Below are 18,120 nucleotides of genomic sequence, written 5' to 3'. Positions count from 1 at the left end.
GTGTTTGCGAAACCACGTGCACTGTTAGCGGGACTTGGAGTTACCCCTCCTTCCCGGAGCAGCCCGACACCGGTCCGCGTCCCCACTGCCGCCTCACTGCCCATCCCCGTCACCGTCGCCATCGCCGTGGTGGGCGCTGTCCCTGCAGCCGCCTGACCTCTTCTGCGCGCAGCGGGAAGGCGAGCTCCCGACCTGCTTCAGGCCTGCAGCTGTGCGCTTTCACCCGTGCGTGGGCCCGTGACAGTAACAGCCACGGCGGACAGGGGTGGGCACGGTTCACGGGCATTATTGGACTCTTACCGTCATGAGACAGGCACTACTCTGACCTCTGGTTCACAGGTGAGGGAACCGAGGTACAGTGTGCCCAGAATCACGGAAGGACAGCGTGGGGCGGAGAGCCCAGTCCAGGCAGCCTGCAGGCCCGGCCTGTGCTCTCTCTCCCCACGGTGCTGCAGGACCGGCCGCCCGGGGGGGGAGGGGGCGCCCCAGAGAGGAAGGCAAGGCCCTCACAGGCCCTCACTGTTGGAGCCGACAAACAGCTGACCTTTGACACAGTCGGGTCCGGTGAGACGCGTCTGCACAGCAGAGGCGACTGTGGCCGGGTCTCCTGTCTATCTCTTCCCGTACGCCTGTCCCTGCTAGCAATAGGGGGTGGGATTTTTGGACACCTGTGCTTTATAACAAAAAACTCTGCACGATGCCTCTGATTCTGTGCGAAATGACTTGTTGACCACAGAATAGAGACCCCTAGCAACCCTAATGCTGCCTGCTTCCCCCACCTGGGAAGTTAAGGACAAACTTAAACTATGGGCAGACCCGCTGCCAGAACGCTGGAGGAAGCTGTTGCTAGGAATGTTTCTTAGGGAGTCACCACCTGAGAGCTTAAGATTTATTAGAGCCACTACCCCTCCCGTACCCTGGACAGGAGTGTATAGAAACAAGGAGTTCTAGTTGAGACTAATAATCTCAATACATGGAAACGAACACAAAACATGCCCCACCCCCAAGATGTATAAATAAAAAAACCTAGGCAAAAATCCAGTTACCTAATCGAGATAAATTTCATCTCAATGGATAATAGTTGATTTTTATATACCTATAAATCACCCCTTGCACCCTTTTAATTTAGACCAATCCCTAGAATTTTAATAGATACCTAGTTATTAGCTGGCACCTGAAAGTTTGTGGCCATATAGCTTTGTTGGCTAACTGATTAATGACCCTCTTGTTCAAAATAACCTTTGTTTAATATGGTTGATCTGTGGGTCTCCCTGTACTTTTCGGTTATTTCTTTGTTTACCATGATTTGTAAAATCTTCTGTGTTTTTAGAAATTATTTCTCTGGTAACCATTTCTGTTTTAATAATCACACTATGCATTGAATGTTGTATAACCTCCCCTATAAAAATAAAGATGGATTTTTCTCAGTGAGTCAGTCGGGCCCCAAAAGCCTGGCTGTCCCCCGGCACCCCACCGGGTGTCTCGCTTCAGTCTCTTTGCCTGAGCTGTGCATTCTCCGGGGACCCTGAGACCCCGCCAAGGCTGGACCCTGGCAGCTCACAAAAAGCAGTGGACACAGCCTAAGCCGCAGCCTAAGCCGGTGTGGAAGGCAGTAATCCGGGGTGTGGTCAGACTTCCCACTCGCTTGGGGATGGGGGGGGAGAGCAGCCCATGCCCAGGGAGCCGTCGGGGGTGTGGGGGGCACAACCGGCCGGGATGGGAATGTGGGACAGTGCCGGCGGAAGGGCCAGCGTTCAACTTCCGGAGGGTTCTCCCTTCCCAGGAGGGCTGGCCACACATCTAAGCATCGCCTCTCCACGAGTGCTTTAGACACGTGATTCCACTCCAGTATCCTCCGTGACCTACAAAATTCCAGGAAAAAAATCTGAAGTGAGGTCTGATTAAACTGTCAGAGGATCCAAGTGACACAGTTCGTTGTGGTACATTTTTAGTCTCAGGAGCTGATTCCTTACACAACAAGTCCAGCAACGAAATACAGGCCGATACCCTGGGGCTAAGAGATGCGTGGGTTTCCGGCTGCAAGATGAGATGCACATTGAGTCCCAGAGCACTCACTGTATGCACGCGTGGATCCCCCCCCCCCCCCCCAAGTGCTCGTTTTAGCTCCTATCTCTGTTCTATTAACAAAGGCGGCCTCTTCCATTTAATTGTGCCCTCTACCCCTCTCCGCCCACGCTGTTTCAGAGTGGCCTGATTTGTGAGTGTTGGCACCGGCAGCGGCCCTCTAACTGGGTTATCCTCTGTATTTGTCATCTTAATGGGTCAGAAATGGTCTGCTCGCTCACTTGTGGACAAGCACATTTTATCTGTATCTGTGAATGTTTTCTCTCATTTCTAATACTTTCTTCCCTTCTCCTATATTATTTTACCTTCCTTTGATAATATCTGAAAGGCAAGAGAGGGGAATTCTTTTATATTAAAACATGCTAAAATAATTTAATAAAACATGATTAAGAAGTAATGCATATCCATTGTAAAATCAAAACTAAACAAAATCCCCAAATCTAAGAGCATGCTTCTGGTAAAATGATGAAGTCCTCTCCCCACCCCCAATCTCCATAGTCCCGCCAACCCCACGCCACCCAGGAGACCCCGATGACAAACCAAGGGCCTCTGACTAAAGTGCAGGTAAAACCTTTCCACCCACTAGAGGTGTAACACTTTCTTAATTATATAAAGCTCTTTATTAGAATAGAGAAGGAGGCAGTAAAACATACTCTACAGTTTTAAGTTCATGAAAGGAAATGCAGTTATCCAAGTTTTTTTAAATATATTTCATTATGCTATTACAGTTGTCCCATTTCCCCCCTTCACTCCCCTCCCCCTGCACACCCCTCCCACCCACACTCCCCCCTTTAGTTCATGTCCATGTGTCATAAGTTCTTTAGCTTCTACATTTCCCACACCATTCCTGCCCTCCCCTGTCTATTTCCTACCTACCATCTATGCTACTTATTCTCTGTACCTTTTCCTCCCTCTCTCCTCCTCTTACTCCCCTGTTGCTAACCCTCCATGTGATCTCCGTTTCTGTGGTTCTGTTCCTGTTCTAGTTGTTTGCTTAGTTTGTTTTTGTGTTTGTTTTGGGTGTGGTTGTTAATAATTGTAAGTTTGCTATCACTTTACTGTACATGTTTTTTATCTTCTTTTTCTTAGATAAGTCCCTTTAACATTTCATAAAATAAGGGCTTGGTGATGATGATCTCCTTCAACTTGACCTTCTCTGGGAAGCACTTTATCTGCCCTTCCATTCTAAATGAAAGCTTTGCTGCATAGAGCAATCTTGGATGTAGGTCCTTGCCTTTCATGACTTGGAATACTTCTTTCCAGCCCCTTCTTGTCTGTAGGTCCCTTTTGAGAAATCAGCGGACAGTCCGATGGGACTTCTTTGTAGGTTACTGTCCCCTTATCTCTTGCTGCTTCTAGGATTCTCTTCTTCATTTTTACCTTGGCTAATGTAATTATGATGTGCCTTGGTGTGTTCCTCCTTCAGTTATCCAAGTTTGATAATCAGTTACATTCCCTTGAGGGGAACTGGGTGGGAGTGTGGGGGGGGGGGGTCCCATGAGAGTCTGAAGATCATTTGTTGTAGCAGGAAGTCAGTGGTTAATGTCTGAAATTCACAATCAAAAGACCCCCGTGCAGGCATTTGTATGGGTTACAAGGAACACATAGGTTAAATGAGGTTCCTCTGGGGAGTAGAGATGGGATGGAAAGAAAATGTAGGAAACTGTTATTTTGTATTCTAAGCCCTGCTATGCTTTTAAATTTTCAAAACCTGTCCAGGTTTTATTTTGGAAAAAAAATGTTAAAATTTTTAAGAAAATTGCAAGTGCACATTATACAGAAAAATCAATTTCCAAAAGCCTGGCACAAAATAAGAACTCAATAAGCATTAGCTCTGATTATTATTTTAGGGGGTGCAATTATTTCAGATGGTGCAATTATCCATCATCTGTAAATATTTGCAAAGGGACAAAATGCACAAAGCAGGCTTATAAAATCTCTGTCGCAGAAGACGATGCTATGTTCGTGTGCTTGATTTGCAGCTTATTGAATGAAATTTAGACCCAAAGTTATAAACGAACAATGAGCCATCCCAGGCGCCCCAGGAGCCCCATGTACCCACAGAGCGCACTTTTGCATCACAGTTCCCCCAAACGGGCTCCGCCTTCCTGAGGCGTGGATCCATTCCTCTAATTTAAGCCCAAAGACGGCTTTGCCGTTGATATTATTCAGGGGTTGGCAAAAGGACTGCCTGCTTTTTAAAACCATTTTTTGGGGGGAACAGACCATTCATTTATATATTGTCTATGGCTCTGTTCTGGGCAGAACGGCAGAGCAGGGGGCTTGGGAAGCCAAAAGTATCCACTCGCTGGTCCTTTGCAGAAAAAGTTCGCTGACCCTGGACTGCAACTGCCTAGAACAAAGGTAATGCAGCGTAAAAAGTATTGGAAGGTAAGGCACTGTATTTTTTTTGGCTTCATCTAGAATAATGACTCAGAGAAGCTGGTAATACTTTCTTCTTAGCTCCTGAGTTAAGGAGGAGATGGGTTCCGAGGCACCAAACTGCTAGACATCACTTCGTTCCCTCAGACGTGAGGTCCTTAGAGCTCATCACCTTTTCCAAAGCCTTCGAAAACTGCAGGTGCGCCCCACAGCCCTCCGGGACTCCTGCTGTCACGGACACGTGTTGAGTCCTCCTAGTTAGACATAATTCCTCTGCTCTCCAAGTCCCGTCTCTCCTGCGATGACTCTCTTGTGAAGAAGCCATTCTTCACCCTGGTTCAAGTCTCTCCCGTGTGCCTTAGCTCCCTTGGAGGCCCCCAAGTGCCGGGGGGGGACACTCTTTTTCTTATTTGTCTTTGTCTCTGCCCAATATACTCAACCACACCTCCTTCAGCAGTTCCCGAAGAATAAATAAAGGTCACACTTGGGAAGTTAACATTTCGTTTCTTTTCATGATTCAAAATATTCTATTCTGCAGAATATTTTCACCTCCTTGGTTAAAATAATTAAACAAGGAGGCCCGTCAGACTGGGGTGGTTCTGACATCTTTGCAGGCTGCTTCAGTAAACCAAACCTAAGCCAGTAAATGGCTCGGGGTTGAGAAATCAAAACATAAGGTCAACCAATCACAAAGAGCCAACCTCTTCCAAATAAGGTAACTGCTTGAGCTATAGCCAGTCAAATCATTTCTTTGCTTCGCTCCCAGCTTTTCTCTATAAGAGCCTTCCCCTAGCTCCAGTTGACGGGGTCCTCCTAACCACTCCCAGTTTGGTGCTACCTAATTTGAATTAATTTTTTTTGCTCCAATACACTCTTAAAAATTTTAATATGTCTCCCTGGCTGGCATAGCTCAGTGGATTGAGCACGGGCTGGGAACCAAAGTGTCCCAGGTTCGATTCCCAGCCAGGGTACATTTCTGGGTTGCAGGCCATAACCCCCAGCAACCACACATTGATGTTTCTCTCTCTCTCTCCTTCTCTCTCTCTCTGTATCTATCTCTCTCCCTTCCCTCCCTAAAAATAAATAAATAAATAAAAATAAAATCTTTAAAAAAAATTTTAATATGTCCCCATTTACCTATTTAAAATTTAATTATTTATTTATTTTTAGGGAGGGAAGGAAGGGAGAAAGAGAGAGAGAGAGAAACATCAATGTGCGGTTGCTGGGGGCCATGGCCTGCAACCCAGGCATGTGCCCTGACTGGGAATCGAACCTGTGATGCTTTGGTTCACAGCCCGCGCTCAATCCACTGAGCTACGCCAGCCAGGGCCCATTTATCTTTTTTTAAATCCTCACCTGAGGACATGCTTATTGATTTCAGAGAGAGGGCAAGGGAGGAAGAAAGGGAGAGAAACAGCAATGTGAGAGAGAAACATCGATTGGTTGCCTCTCATATGCACCCCGACCAGGACTGAGCCCGCAACCCAGGCATGTGCCCTGACTGGGAATCAAACCAGCAACCTTTTGCTTCACAGCACAATGCTCTAACCAACGGAGCCGTGCCAGCCAGGGGGCTGTTTATCTTTTAACCCAGTTCGTTCCCGGGCATATCTACCAGCCTGGTTTCAATCTGTGTTTTAGGTCATTCTCAGGTCATTTCTCCTAATGCTCCTAATTTGCCGAGTGCTCATTGGATGCCTCTTAGGTAAAGGAAATTACACAAAAGTGGTGTCCCCAGAGATAAAAGGGTCACCTCACTGACCGGAGACCGCCCAGACGGCTTCTTCCGCCTGCTCTGCGTTCTCAGTGATGTTGTAGATGATAACATCACTCTCCAGCAGGTGCATGAGGAGCTCTTCTCGAGAGATGTCCTGAAAAGGGAATTGATAGGCGTTTGTTCCAGAAGCTAACAAAGTGCCCTTAATGTGCAGATGGAACGGCAATTTTCAAATCAGATACGCTGTGCTGAGGAGCCCCACGGAAAACGTTTGCGGAAGGATGTCTATTTAAAATGAAATCTGGGCTCTCTTCTGTGTGTAGTTGTCAAGGAACAAAGAAGTTTATGAAAATAGCTGGGAATAGATGTCGAAAAAAATCGCATCATGATCTTAGGTACGCTGTTTGCATCCCAATGCAGAAGGGAAGAATTGGAACACACTGGAAAAGATTGTGGGAGGCATTGAAACCCCACTCCAACTCTGGGCAAGATTATCCGAGCAATTATGTGTCTTGAATCACTCAGGAGTGCTGATGAGTGATTTATGGGGATTGTTTTGGAATCCTTGAGATGGAATCAGTTTGCTCTCCTTCTAGATGGAAGGTATCTTATTACAGTTGACTGTTGGGAATATTTTATTTCTATTTTTTATTATTTTAAATTTTTATTTATTTGTTTTTTAGAGAGAGGGGAGGGAGAGAGAAAGAGAGGGAGAAAAATATCAGTGTGTGAGAGATACATCAACTGGTTGCCTCTTGCAAGCCCCCAACTGGAGAACCTGGCCCACAGCCCAGGCATGTGCCCTGGCCAGGAATTGAACCAGCGACCTTTCGGTTCATAGACTGATGCTCAATCCACTGAGCCACATCAGCCAGAGTGGGAGTATTTTAAAAATACATACATTTTAATGGTTAAAAATATAAAGTTCTTCCATTAGACAGTAGTAACTGTGGTAACCATGGTATTCAGCTGGTCCCCCCTCACTGCATGGATGCCGGCCCATTTCCCAGTGGAGCAATATCTCGGTGGGGATTAAGATAGCCATGCGAGGACCGCGCATTCTCCAAACCAGCGCTTGCACATGTCCTGAGGATCCGACGGTCCCTATGGGCCCTTGACGAGGTGCATTAAAACAGAACCTTGCAGCTCAAACTTGGTCTCTTACCACAATTGGCTGGAGTACCAAAGAAAAGTGGATGCCTTTTTAAATTAATCCTGGAGGACTACCTTGGCGAGGTGAATGCATCCATGCCAAGTTCAACAGCATGGACTGCTGATTTCTCCAGCTTGTTCCCTGCGTTCTTTGCTATCCAGCCACACTAGTTTCCTAGGATGGCTGTAAATAAGTATCACAGACTGAGTGGTCTGAACAACAGCGATGTGTGTCTCACAGTTCTGGAGTCTACCAGTCCAAGGTCAAGGTGTCAGCAGGGTTGGTTCCTTCCGGGGCTGTGAGAGACCATCTGCTCCATGTCTCTCCCCGGGCGTCTGGGGGTTCACCATCAATCTTCCGTGTTCCTGGGCTTGTTGACACATCCCAGCTCTCTGTCTTCATCGTCACATGACCTTCTCTCTGGGTGATGCCGGAGTCCAGGCTTTCCCTTCTTATGAGGCTATTAGCCCTACTGGATCAGGGGTCCACCCTCACGAGCCCCTTTTAACTTGATTTCCTCCGTAAAGACCCTGTCTCCAAACAAGGTCACATTCTGAGCCGCTGGGGGTTAGGACTCCAACATGTCTTTTATTGGGGGGATGCAGTTCAACCCGTAACACCATCTGTGTGATGTCTTTTCCCGACTAAGCGTGCAGGAGAGAAGCCACTCTGAGAATGCTGGTCCAAACCTCAATTTTTACTTCGTCAGAGGCGTGACCATGTGAGAGGACACTACTCCCCTGGTACCCCCGGGACTGGACTAGATTCCGGAAGGACACGTGGAAGAAAGGAAGAAAGAACGCAGGAGAAATCGAAGACCTGTGTTCCAGATGTGATCCAAGAGAGAGAAGATAAAGCTTCTACGGTTCCAGCCTGGAAGAGCACAGGAGAGGGAGCCCCAAAGGAAAACGCGCATGCTTGTTAAATCACAGCCCGAGCGATTTCAGAGGAAACAGACACGTCCAGAGATCGGTTGTCCTGACCAGGTGCTGCGTGACCACGTTCGTGCACTCGTTTGTTCCCTCAGCAAACATTCGTGGGCCCTGTTTTTGACCCTGAGGATGGAGGCAAAAAGGAGTTCTACAAGGTTGCTGACACTAGGGAGCTGTGTGTGTGTGTGTTGTTTTGTTGTTAATTGTGTTTGCTGTTGGGAAAACTTTTAACAAATAATTATAGACTAGAATGCAGACAAGGGCACACCTAAGCACACATGAAGCTCTTCTACAAATTAGATAAATGCAACCCGCTCTTAGTGGAAAAATCATCAAAAGGCATCCACCCTGGCTCATACTGGAGCCTGCGGAACAGGATGCTTTTTGGTCCCTACTTGTGCCCATAGCCCGCCCCCATGCGCGGTGTGCAGCTCGTGCAGCTTTGCCCCGCAGCCTCCCATGTGGAAGGCACTGTCGCAGAGGTAGTGAGCGCTGGCGACTCGAAGGACCTGGAGGAAGGTGCGCTCACGGCTCACCAGAGGGGACCCTGGGGCTGGGTGGGCAGGGCGAATCCTAGCTCCGGCGGCAGTGCCTGGGATGCTCAGGGAGGGGGAGCGGGTTTGCTGAGTCAGCCAGAGGTGCCTTTAACAGCCTGGAACCTTTCCATCCACCACTCTCCCTCGCCTGACACCGCCTTTGCCTCCTCCCCTTGGCCCCTGCGATACCGATGCCTCCTATGTCAAAGGAGCACAGTCCCATGGTTCCCCTTGGGTGGCATTTCTTGTCCCCTTGTCTCCCTTATCCACGCAGTCCTAGAAGCTCAGCCTCAGTTGCTACTTCTCCAGCAGCCCCCAGCCTCCTGGAAAGAGGGCTGTGGGCAGAACTCTGTGCTGCGGGAGGCCTCCAGACCACAGGTGTCAGGGGGCCTCCATCTGTGTGTGTGTGGGGGAGGGGTGTTTGAAGCTCCCTTCGTCTGGCTCTGTAGATAAGACCGAGAACTCAGCACCTGCCCTTTCCAGGGCCCTCTGGGCGCTGCTGTGCACACACCTCTGCTGTCATGTCTGCTGCGCTGCTGGGGAACGAACTGTCTGTGTCCCAGGGGCTCTGTTAGGCTGTGAGCTCTGTGTTCCTCTGCGGAGTCTTTGGGAGCTCAATCCGCAGGCACTGCTTCGGGTGCTGGTGTGAATGGTCGGAGACGATGGGGATCCGAACTAAATCAAATGGCTCTGGGAAAGGAGATGCCCCTTAGAGAGCTGGTAAGGAGACAGGCCCTGGCTGGTGTGGCTCAGTGGATTGAGCACTGGCCTGCGAACCCAAGGGTCGCTGGTTTGATTCCTAGTCAGGGCGCATGCCTGGGTTGCGGGCCAGGTCCCCTGTCGGGGAGCTTTAGAGAGGCAACCACACATTGATGTTTTTCTCCCTCTCTTTCTGCCTCCTTTTCCCTCTCTAAAAGTAAATAAATAAAATCTAAAAAAAAAGATAGAAACAAACAAAAGAGGGTCTTGGAGGCGGGAGGAGCATAGAGCCCGCCTAGCTTTCAGCTGTGGTGGGGCGCGTGCATGCTGGATGGTGTACAGGACACTGGTGGTGGTCTGCAAACATCCATCTCCTCTTTCTCTTTTCCAGCAGAACCCCAGTGTAGTTCAGATACTCCCCTTCTCAGCCCCGGGAACTAGCTCCAGCCTCTAGCTCCTTATTGGGCCTTACTGATCTCAGCATGGGTGATTGGTTCAGGAGTGGACATGTGACTCAATTCAAGACCCTGAGACTGAAGGAGATGCTTGTGGAGGGCTGCCGGAATGTCCATCCTCCTTTCCCTGAGAGCTTCTGGGAGCTCTCTTCCTCAGATGTTACTGTGTATGAATTAAGGCTCCGGACTGCTGTAGCCTTGCCGATGGCATGATCATGAAGTCACCCCAGAGAGAGGCAGCACCCAGGAAGGGGCAAGAAAAGGAGCTGAGGCCCCTGGATCATGCCAGTCCTGAAGTCGGTGCTTTATTGAGACTATCAGCCACATAAGCTTATGAATTTCCTTGTTTATTAAGATGGTTTGCCTTGCCTCTTGCCTTTTTTCTATTGCCTGCAGCCCAAACTGATGTAGCTAGCAAGGTCCTTCATAAAACTGAGGAGTACAAAGAACAGAGTGGGTTTGTAGGGGAGCATACGTTTAATTGGGGGTGTATTAATTTAGAAGGGACTGCAGGACATGGGGAGAGTGAGCTAGAAGGCAGTTGGATTCGTGGGTCAAAGGACTGGAGGCAGATTTGAAAGGCACTGGTTTGTATGGGGCAGCGGAAGCTGTGGGTCTGGGTGAGATTCAGGAAGGACAACTGTTATGAGAAAGGAGGGAGCTCTGGGGGAAATTGAATTTATTTTATGAAAAAAATTTATTTACAGCCCTGGCTGGTGTAGCTCAGTGGATTGAACATGGGCTGCTAACCAAAGTGTCACAGGTTCGATTCCCAGTCAGGGCACATGCCTGGGTTGCAGGCCATGACCCCCAGCAACTGCACATTGATGTTTCTCTCTCTCTCTCTCTTTATCCCTCCCTTCCCTCTCTAAAAATAAATAAATAAAATCTTTAAAAAAGTTTATATACCTGGCTGGTGTAGCTCAATGGATTAAATGCAGGCCTATGAACAAAAGGGTCACTGGTTCAATTACCAGTCGGGGCACATGCCTGGGTTGCAGGCCAGGTCCCTGGTAGTGGGTGCACAAGAGGCAACCACACATTGATGTTTCTCTCCCTTTTTGTCCTTCCCTTCACTTTCCTCTAAAAATAAATAAATAAAGCATTTTTTTAAAAAAGAGAGAAAGTGTTATGACTGATGCAGGTAAAGAATGCTGTGGTGTACAAGAAAATGGCTCAGAAACCTAACTGGGAGTGGGGGAGAAGTAAAAATGATGGAGGGCTTCCTGGAGGAGATGACACCCTGAGTTCAATCCGGAAGGATGAATAGGGCTGGCTGGGGAGGGAAGAGGAGAGTCCGTTCCACGGCACAGAGTGTGCAAAGCTGCATCTGGCAGGGTGATGGGAGACGACAGCCTGGGAGGGACACCCCTCTTGGAGGTACTGAAATGTCTCAGGACAAGGACTGCGTGGAACTTGCCATGTGGAGGCAGCCACGTGTCTCAGCGAGACAGCAATGCAATGGCATGTCATTCCTGAGTGGCCTGTGACCAGAGGCGCTTTTCTGTTCACAAAGAGCACGCGCCCGTGGCCCTGAGTGGTACTGGGATGAAGCACGGCAGAATAAAGTCCAAATTAGGTTCATACTCTCCAAGAATATCTCATTTCAATTCTTTCAAGTAGCAACAATGGTGTCATTCTCCTTTAAAGGACAAAGACCAGCCCCCACCTTGTCCCTCACCTTCCCTGGCCCCCACATTTTGCAGGAGAGGGACCCAGAAACCCTGTGGGGAGGTCCGAGGGGGACGGTGGTGCTCCCCCCTCTGTCTGCCCTCAGGAGGGGCCCCGAGGACTCACGGAGTACGTCTCCAGGGCGAAGCTGGGCCTCGGGGCTCCCGGGGTGGAGATCGTGCCCACGATCTGGAACGTGCCTTCCTTCAGCTTGAATGAGGAGGCTTCCGGCAGAGACAACCCGCTTTCCTCTTCCTCTTCCTCTTCTTCTGTAATTTCTTCAAGTGACGCCCCGGCTACACAGTTGGAGAGAAACTGCAAGACAAGAGACATTCCCCCGATCCTCCGAACAGCTCGGAGCAAGGGCAGTGAAGGAAGGGCGGGTCTAAAAACTGGCCTTAGTGGCAGTTGGTGGAGGGGCCACCCGTGGAAATACAATCCATTCTTTAGAATAAGCAGCATCACCCTGTAGAGCTCAGGGATAACTCAGCCTATCTGCACCCCTGGAAACTCCTTCCTGGGCGTCGTAACACCAATAGACATTCTTCCTTCTGTTCACGTGACCATCCCCCCTCCCCTCTCTCATAAAACCCCTTTGCCCCCCACCCCCCCTAATCTGAACACTTTTGGCCTTCTCCTGGAATCAGTGACTCCCAAGCAGCTCTTGTTTTTGGATCTCAAGGAGACGCTTGTTGCCTCTCACTGGGGCTTTATATTTCTAGGTTATCAGTACAGACAACAGCAATTACTTGCCATTTGAGAAGGAGAGGTCCTGGTTAGTTAAGGAATAACCAGAAAATCCTGCTGTTGATAAGTCTTTGAAAAAAAAAATACCTCGGCAAATGAGAAGTTGTATTCTAAAGCTACGCTGTTAAAGAGCAATCAGAGGTCAACAGGAGAGAAGTTCTCCTCCTCCCCTCTCTCTGATCTCAACCGTGTCACCTCCCTTTTTAAATATTCCCCAGTGGCCTTCGTGGGGTTGGGGAGATAAGCCCAGCTCCTGACCCCACGTGATCTGGGCCTTTGCCCTGGACTCTTCTTCTTCGCTATCTGGGCAAGAAATATCGGTGGAGTGCCGAGCTCCTGTGGGGCACTGCTGTGGTGTGGAGTGGGGCTGCATTCTGACTTTCATGGGCCCTTTCCTCCACAGAAAAATGTTAAAAATTATACTTAAGCCCTGGCTGGTGTGGCTCAGTGGACTGTGTGCCGACCTGCAAACCAAAGGGTTCCCTGGTTCGATTCCTAGTCTAGGGAATGTGCATGGGTTGCAGGCCAGGTCCCCAGTAGGGGGCGCACGAGAGGCAACCACGCATTGATGTCTCTCCTTACAGTCCTCTCTTTAAAAATAAATAAATGAATAATAAAAACCCCTTTAAAAATTATACTTGATATGTGTTTTGCTATAAAGACAAGCATAATCTTTGAGCCTCAGATTTCAGTTGCTTCCGTCTGGTTTTCAAAGAAGTGGAAACCTTTCTGTGGGCCCCCAAGTCTCATGGGCCCTGGGCACTGTGTCTCCTGCACCAGTGAAATCAGCCCCAGAGCTCCGGGTCACTGCTTCTCCCCCCCCCCCCCCCCCCATTCTGGGCCACTCTGGCCTCTGAAAACACCAGCCTGCCTGCCACCTCGGAGCCTCTGCCCTTGTCGTGACGCCCGAGGACGAGTGCCTCGGGCTTGACCCTCAGCCCGTGTCAGACTGGAGAGTCCTCTCACGCGACTCTCTGTGAAGCAGCTGCCTCGCTCAAGGTCAGCACGGGATGTCCTCTTTCCTTCCGAGTACTTGCCACACACTGGGACATCTTGTGGACTCTACAAATGAGTGGTTGTCGGTCTTCGCCCAGGAGAGGCCGCCACCTTGAGGGCAGCAGCGTTTTTCTGGTCTCACCCAGCACGTGGTTGTCCGTGCCCACCAATGGGCAGGTGCCCTGAGGGGGCCCCACCCTGCAGAGGTGCTGCGGGCTGCGTCCCTGGTGCGTATCCTCCGAGAGGCTTTCTATGTATAGGTGACCCACCTACCTCTCTTTTCTGTACCGGCAGCTGTCGTTTTGAAAGCCACGAAGGAGTTCATACTACGCCTGTGGTTTTCATGTTTCCTTTCTTTAAAAATATTATGCGATTGTATTGTTTTAGTTTTGGTTGTCCTTGTCCTTTCTTCTCCTCCTTTTCTGGCCATGTGCTTTCAGTCTCTCCTAGTAGCTGTCTATTATTTACAACACATATGATATCACATATATATTGTTTACCATAATGACATGCTGCATAAAAATACTGCTTTTGCCCTGGCTGGCATAGCTCAGTGGATTGAGCGCGGGCTGCGAACCAAAGCATTGCAGGTTCGATTCCCAGTCAGGGCACATGCCTGGGTTGCAGGCCACGGCCCCCAGCAACTGCACATTGATGTTTCTCTCTCTCTTTCTCTTTCTCCCTCCCTTCCCTCTCTAAAAATAAATAAATAAAATCTTTAAAAAATACTGTTTTTATAAATTATATATCTAAATCTATAGAGAGAGTTTATTTATTTATTTTTTATTAAGAATCCACACATTTCTGACTGACAACTGCAGATGGCATGCTGGGTCGAACAGTCCCCCCGCCGCACCCCAATGCCTGTCCGCCTGGAACGTGTCAGTCTGATCCCACGTGGAACGGGTCTCTGCAGCTGTAGCTGAAGTTATGCCGGACTACAGTGGGCTCTAATCCCCTGCCCGGTGTCCTTCTGAGAAGAGGGGAGTCTGGGCACAGAGACCCTCGGGGGCAGCACCACGTGGAGATGCAGGCAGTGGGTGGGGGGGGAGTGACGAGCCGGTGAGCCGAGGGCCACCTGGACAGCTGGCGGCCCCCCGGAGCCGAGAGAGGAGCACGGAGCAGATTCCCTCCTGGGCCTCCCCAGTAACCCCCCCGGCCGACTCTTTGATTATGGATTTCTGGACTCCAGAACTGGGAGAGAATAAGTCCTGTTGTTTTCTGCCCCCCACGTTGTGGTAATTTGTCACAGCAGTCTTAGAAAATCAGCACGTCCTCCTCAGGGAATGATACAAATCATGGCTTCCTTTTCGCACCTGGGCATTTTAGGATGGAGGGCACCAGGGTCCTCTTTCTGAGGATATCTTCACTTTCCAGGGGTGAAGGGTGGAGAAGGGGACAGAGCTTCGTGGGGGGACTTGGGGCCCGGAACAGTGCCCGGCACACACCAGAGGCTCCAACCGTGTGCTGAACGGGGCACTGGAGGACAAGTGCCTTGTGGGCGAGAGAACCACGGGACTTAGGTTTTAAAACTGTTGTCCTTCAGTTACAGCTGGCATCCAGTACTGTTTTGCATTAGGTTTACGTGCACAGCATGGGGGTTAGGCAATCACATCCTTGACCAAAGTGTCCCCCTGAGACTTCCGTGCCCACCTGGCACCACAGTAGTTACTACAGTGTATGGACGGTATTCACGACGCTGTACGGTACATCCCCGGGACTATTCTGGGCTTCTTTGTCGCATCAGTGGCCTGCTTCAGAGGCGGCGGTGGGGTGGGAAGAGACCCCAGTCAGAAGGTCAGAGAGACCTGCGCTCCATTTCCAGGTTCTGTCCTCACCTCACTGTGTGATCTTGGGCCGGTACCTTCCTTCCTCTGAGCCCGGGTTTCCCCTTATTAACAGGGGGCGAGCTGGGGCTCCGCCGGTGAACTCATTTGGGGTGGGTGGGAGGGGACACTTCCAGGCGGGGCGGTTGTCTAGCCTGGATTCAGACTGCGGCCCTGGAGGTATTCGCAGTGCCTGCCGCGAGGGACCCTCCCTTGGGAGAGGCCCTGAGAGCCCCCCCCACCCGTGGCACAGGGCCTCTCAGGGTTCAGGTACTCGGGGCGGTGGCACCGGAGCTGGGGGGCAGCCTCCCGCCCTGACCCACTGCCGCTCACCTTCCCGATGTTTCTGCTGCTGTAGGAGTCCAGCAGGTTTATAAACACCCTCTGGATCCGGATAACTTTCTCCGTCCGGGCAGCACCTTCCTCTTCTTCAGCCATGGTGGGAGCCGCGCTGGTTGCTAAGGAGAAAGCGTCCCTTTGGTTGCCAAGGCTTCGGGATCGCGGTCCCCGGGGCTGCTGGGCACTGCCCCCGGGGGCGGGGCCTAGGGTGTTGGGAGGGAGGGGCGCTCCAGGGGTTGGGGCAGGGCCTAGGGTGTTGGGAGGGGCGCTCCAGGGGTTGGGGCGGGGCCTAGGGTGTTGGGAGGGGCGCTCCTGGGTTGGGGCGGGGCTACTGGCTTCCCCGCGCTCCTCCGGCTCTGACCCACCTTGGGAGTCGCGTGGGTGTCCCCAGCCAGTTCTAACTGCCGCCGCGCCCTGTGCACTCAGCCAGGGCCACACTCTGCCCTGCTGCACGCCGTGTGCCCTCGGGCAGGGCGCGTCCTCTGTTCCTTTTCTTTTCCATTGGAGACTCTGGAAACGCCCGAGTGCCCACTTGACAGCGAGGGCTGAAACTACTGACGATCCTGATGAGAAAGTAAAGCCTACAGCCTTGGCCTCCCCCGAAATGTCGAAGTTAGTGTGGGATGGTCTGACCAGGAGGACGTGGCATAATCTTCTACTGCAAAGAAGAGCCGTTGCCTTGGAATTTCAGGTCCTGGATGGACACCTGAACGACAGCGTGGGTGGTCTCCAGTGGGCAGCCAGTTGCTGCTTGGTGCAGGGGGCTCAGCTGGTGTAGGGGTGGTTTCCTAACAGCTCTGGAAGACCTCCGGGAGTGGGCATGGTGGGTGGGATGGAGGCAGCTGGAGGCCGCTGAGCTGGGGATTCAACTATCCACACCCACAAAGGGACGAATGAAATTTAGATTTTGACCTTTCCCGGTAAGATTGTGCAATGCAGTTGCCGAGATGAACTGACAAATGGAAAGATGACATCCAACTTATGTCAGGGGTCATCACATCACAAAGGTCATGGTGGACTAGGGCTACATCTTGCCATTTGTTGTCTCGGAATAGCCTGATGCCATGGAAATATTTTGGGGCTTTAAACATGAACTTGCTATATGTAAACATTTAACACACACAGCAGTTTTTATTTTTTTTAAACTACTGATTGCCTCAAAAATGGAGGTGCCCCAGGAGCTCCAGAAGACAACCTGGCATTGAGACACAGCTCTGCAGGTGTTTGCTGGAGACTGGGGCCCACCTTTGAACCTTTCTGGGGCTGTTACTTCGGCCGTGAAGCAGGAGTGAACACACCTGCCTACAGGGCTGTGAGGAGTGGATAAGACCAGCACGGAAGCATCTTCTGCAGTGGTGGTCTCCAAGCTGAATGCCTTTTTATCCTGGAGACCTCAGGCACGCTGCTCCCAGTAGGGGCCTGTTTTTTGTTTTTTTTTTTTTTTAAAGATTTTATTTATTTATTTTTTAGAGAAGGAAGGGAGGGAGAAAGAGAGAGAGAGAGAAACATCAATGTGCAGTTGCTGGGGGCCGTGGCCTGCAACCCAGGCATGTGCCCTGGCTGGGAATCGAACCTGCGACACTTTAGTTCGCAGCCCGTGCTCAATCCACTGAGCTACGCCAGCCAGGCAGGGCCTGGTTTTTTGTTTTTGTCTCCACCCCCTTTTCTTTTTTACATACGTTTCATTGAAACCTCTGTTCTGATAAAATCATCACCATTTTGAAATTCTGCAAACTCAATTTGGGGACGGCTTGCTCGTAGCAATGTTCTTTAAAAAAAACCAAACCCATCAACGGTAAAGTGCTGTCGATTTAAATAGAAAAATATTTACGCAGGACCAGTACAAAACTCCATGGGGTATTTTCGGCATTCTTTCAGGTGATTTGTTAGATCAAATATTCCAGAATTCACCAGATGCATTGTTTCCGGAATTTTAGCTTCCCTATTGATATGAAGCAGGTAGGTACTTTGAAAGTTATGAACTGCTCATGCTACTGTGCAATATCTCACCTTTGTTTCATTCTTACCTCTCACATTGCTGGTGATGTGTAAATGCGCTTGTGCCATAGTTATAAGGGGGTGGCTTCCAGAGAATTTTAGATACGGGTAGGTTAGGAAAAGAGATGGTTAATTCTGTTACACCAACCATCACATCCTTTACTGTTATTCCTTCCCTCTTTCAAAATCAGCTTTTGTATCATCCGAGTTCAGGAGGTGCTTTTATTAACACACACTGTATGGGGTAAGCTGGTGGCCTCGGAAGGCTTGGGTTCTGCCCACCCGGACTGCTCACAGGTGGGCTTGCTGAGCAAAACCGTCAGCCTGTGGTCTCAGCTATGTTACCACAGACTAGGCGGGCTGGAGGCCGAGTTCTGGAGTCAACATCGTCACACAGACCCTCAGTGTTTCCCCAACCCGTTCTCCTCGACACCACAGTTTGTTTTTGAACCTGGGAGAGAGAATGGAGGTGTGTAATGCAAGATGTGAGCATGATCCCACATACCCACTTGCGGTGTTGGAAGTGCAACAGTGGGTCCTGGACCTGGAGGGAAGGGCGGACAGGGTCACCACGAGGAACATGG

The 18,120-nt window shown here is 50.2% G+C and overlaps 1 protein-coding gene across 2 annotated transcripts in view; it reads right to left on the bottom strand.

The window, feature by feature from the left end:
* AK7 (adenylate kinase 7) overlaps positions 1-15,722 on the bottom strand; it is a 60,588-nt gene extending 44,866 nt beyond the window's left edge. The window contains exons 1-3 of one of the 2 annotated variants that reach the window (XM_028507605.2): positions 15,533-15,722; positions 11,757-11,945; positions 6,230-6,338 (exon numbers count right to left, since the gene is read on the bottom strand). In XM_028507605.2, the coding sequence (XP_028363406.1) occupies positions 6,230-6,338; positions 11,757-11,945; positions 15,533-15,637 (403 nt within the window). In that variant the 5' untranslated portion in view covers positions 15,638-15,722. The remainder of the gene's footprint in view (positions 1-6,229; positions 6,339-11,756; positions 11,946-15,532) is intronic. The other variant, XM_036013809.1, reaches the window with a different exon arrangement.
* Positions 15,723-18,120: the final 2,398 nt, after the last annotated feature.

Source organism: Phyllostomus discolor, chromosome 1 (genome assembly GCF_004126475.2).
Source record: "Phyllostomus discolor isolate MPI-MPIP mPhyDis1 chromosome 1, mPhyDis1.pri.v3, whole genome shotgun sequence".
NCBI lineage: Eukaryota > Metazoa > Chordata > Mammalia > Chiroptera > Phyllostomidae > Phyllostomus > Phyllostomus discolor.
The sequence above is the reverse complement of the archived record's forward strand: the minus strand, read 5'-3'. Positions and strand labels throughout refer to the sequence as shown.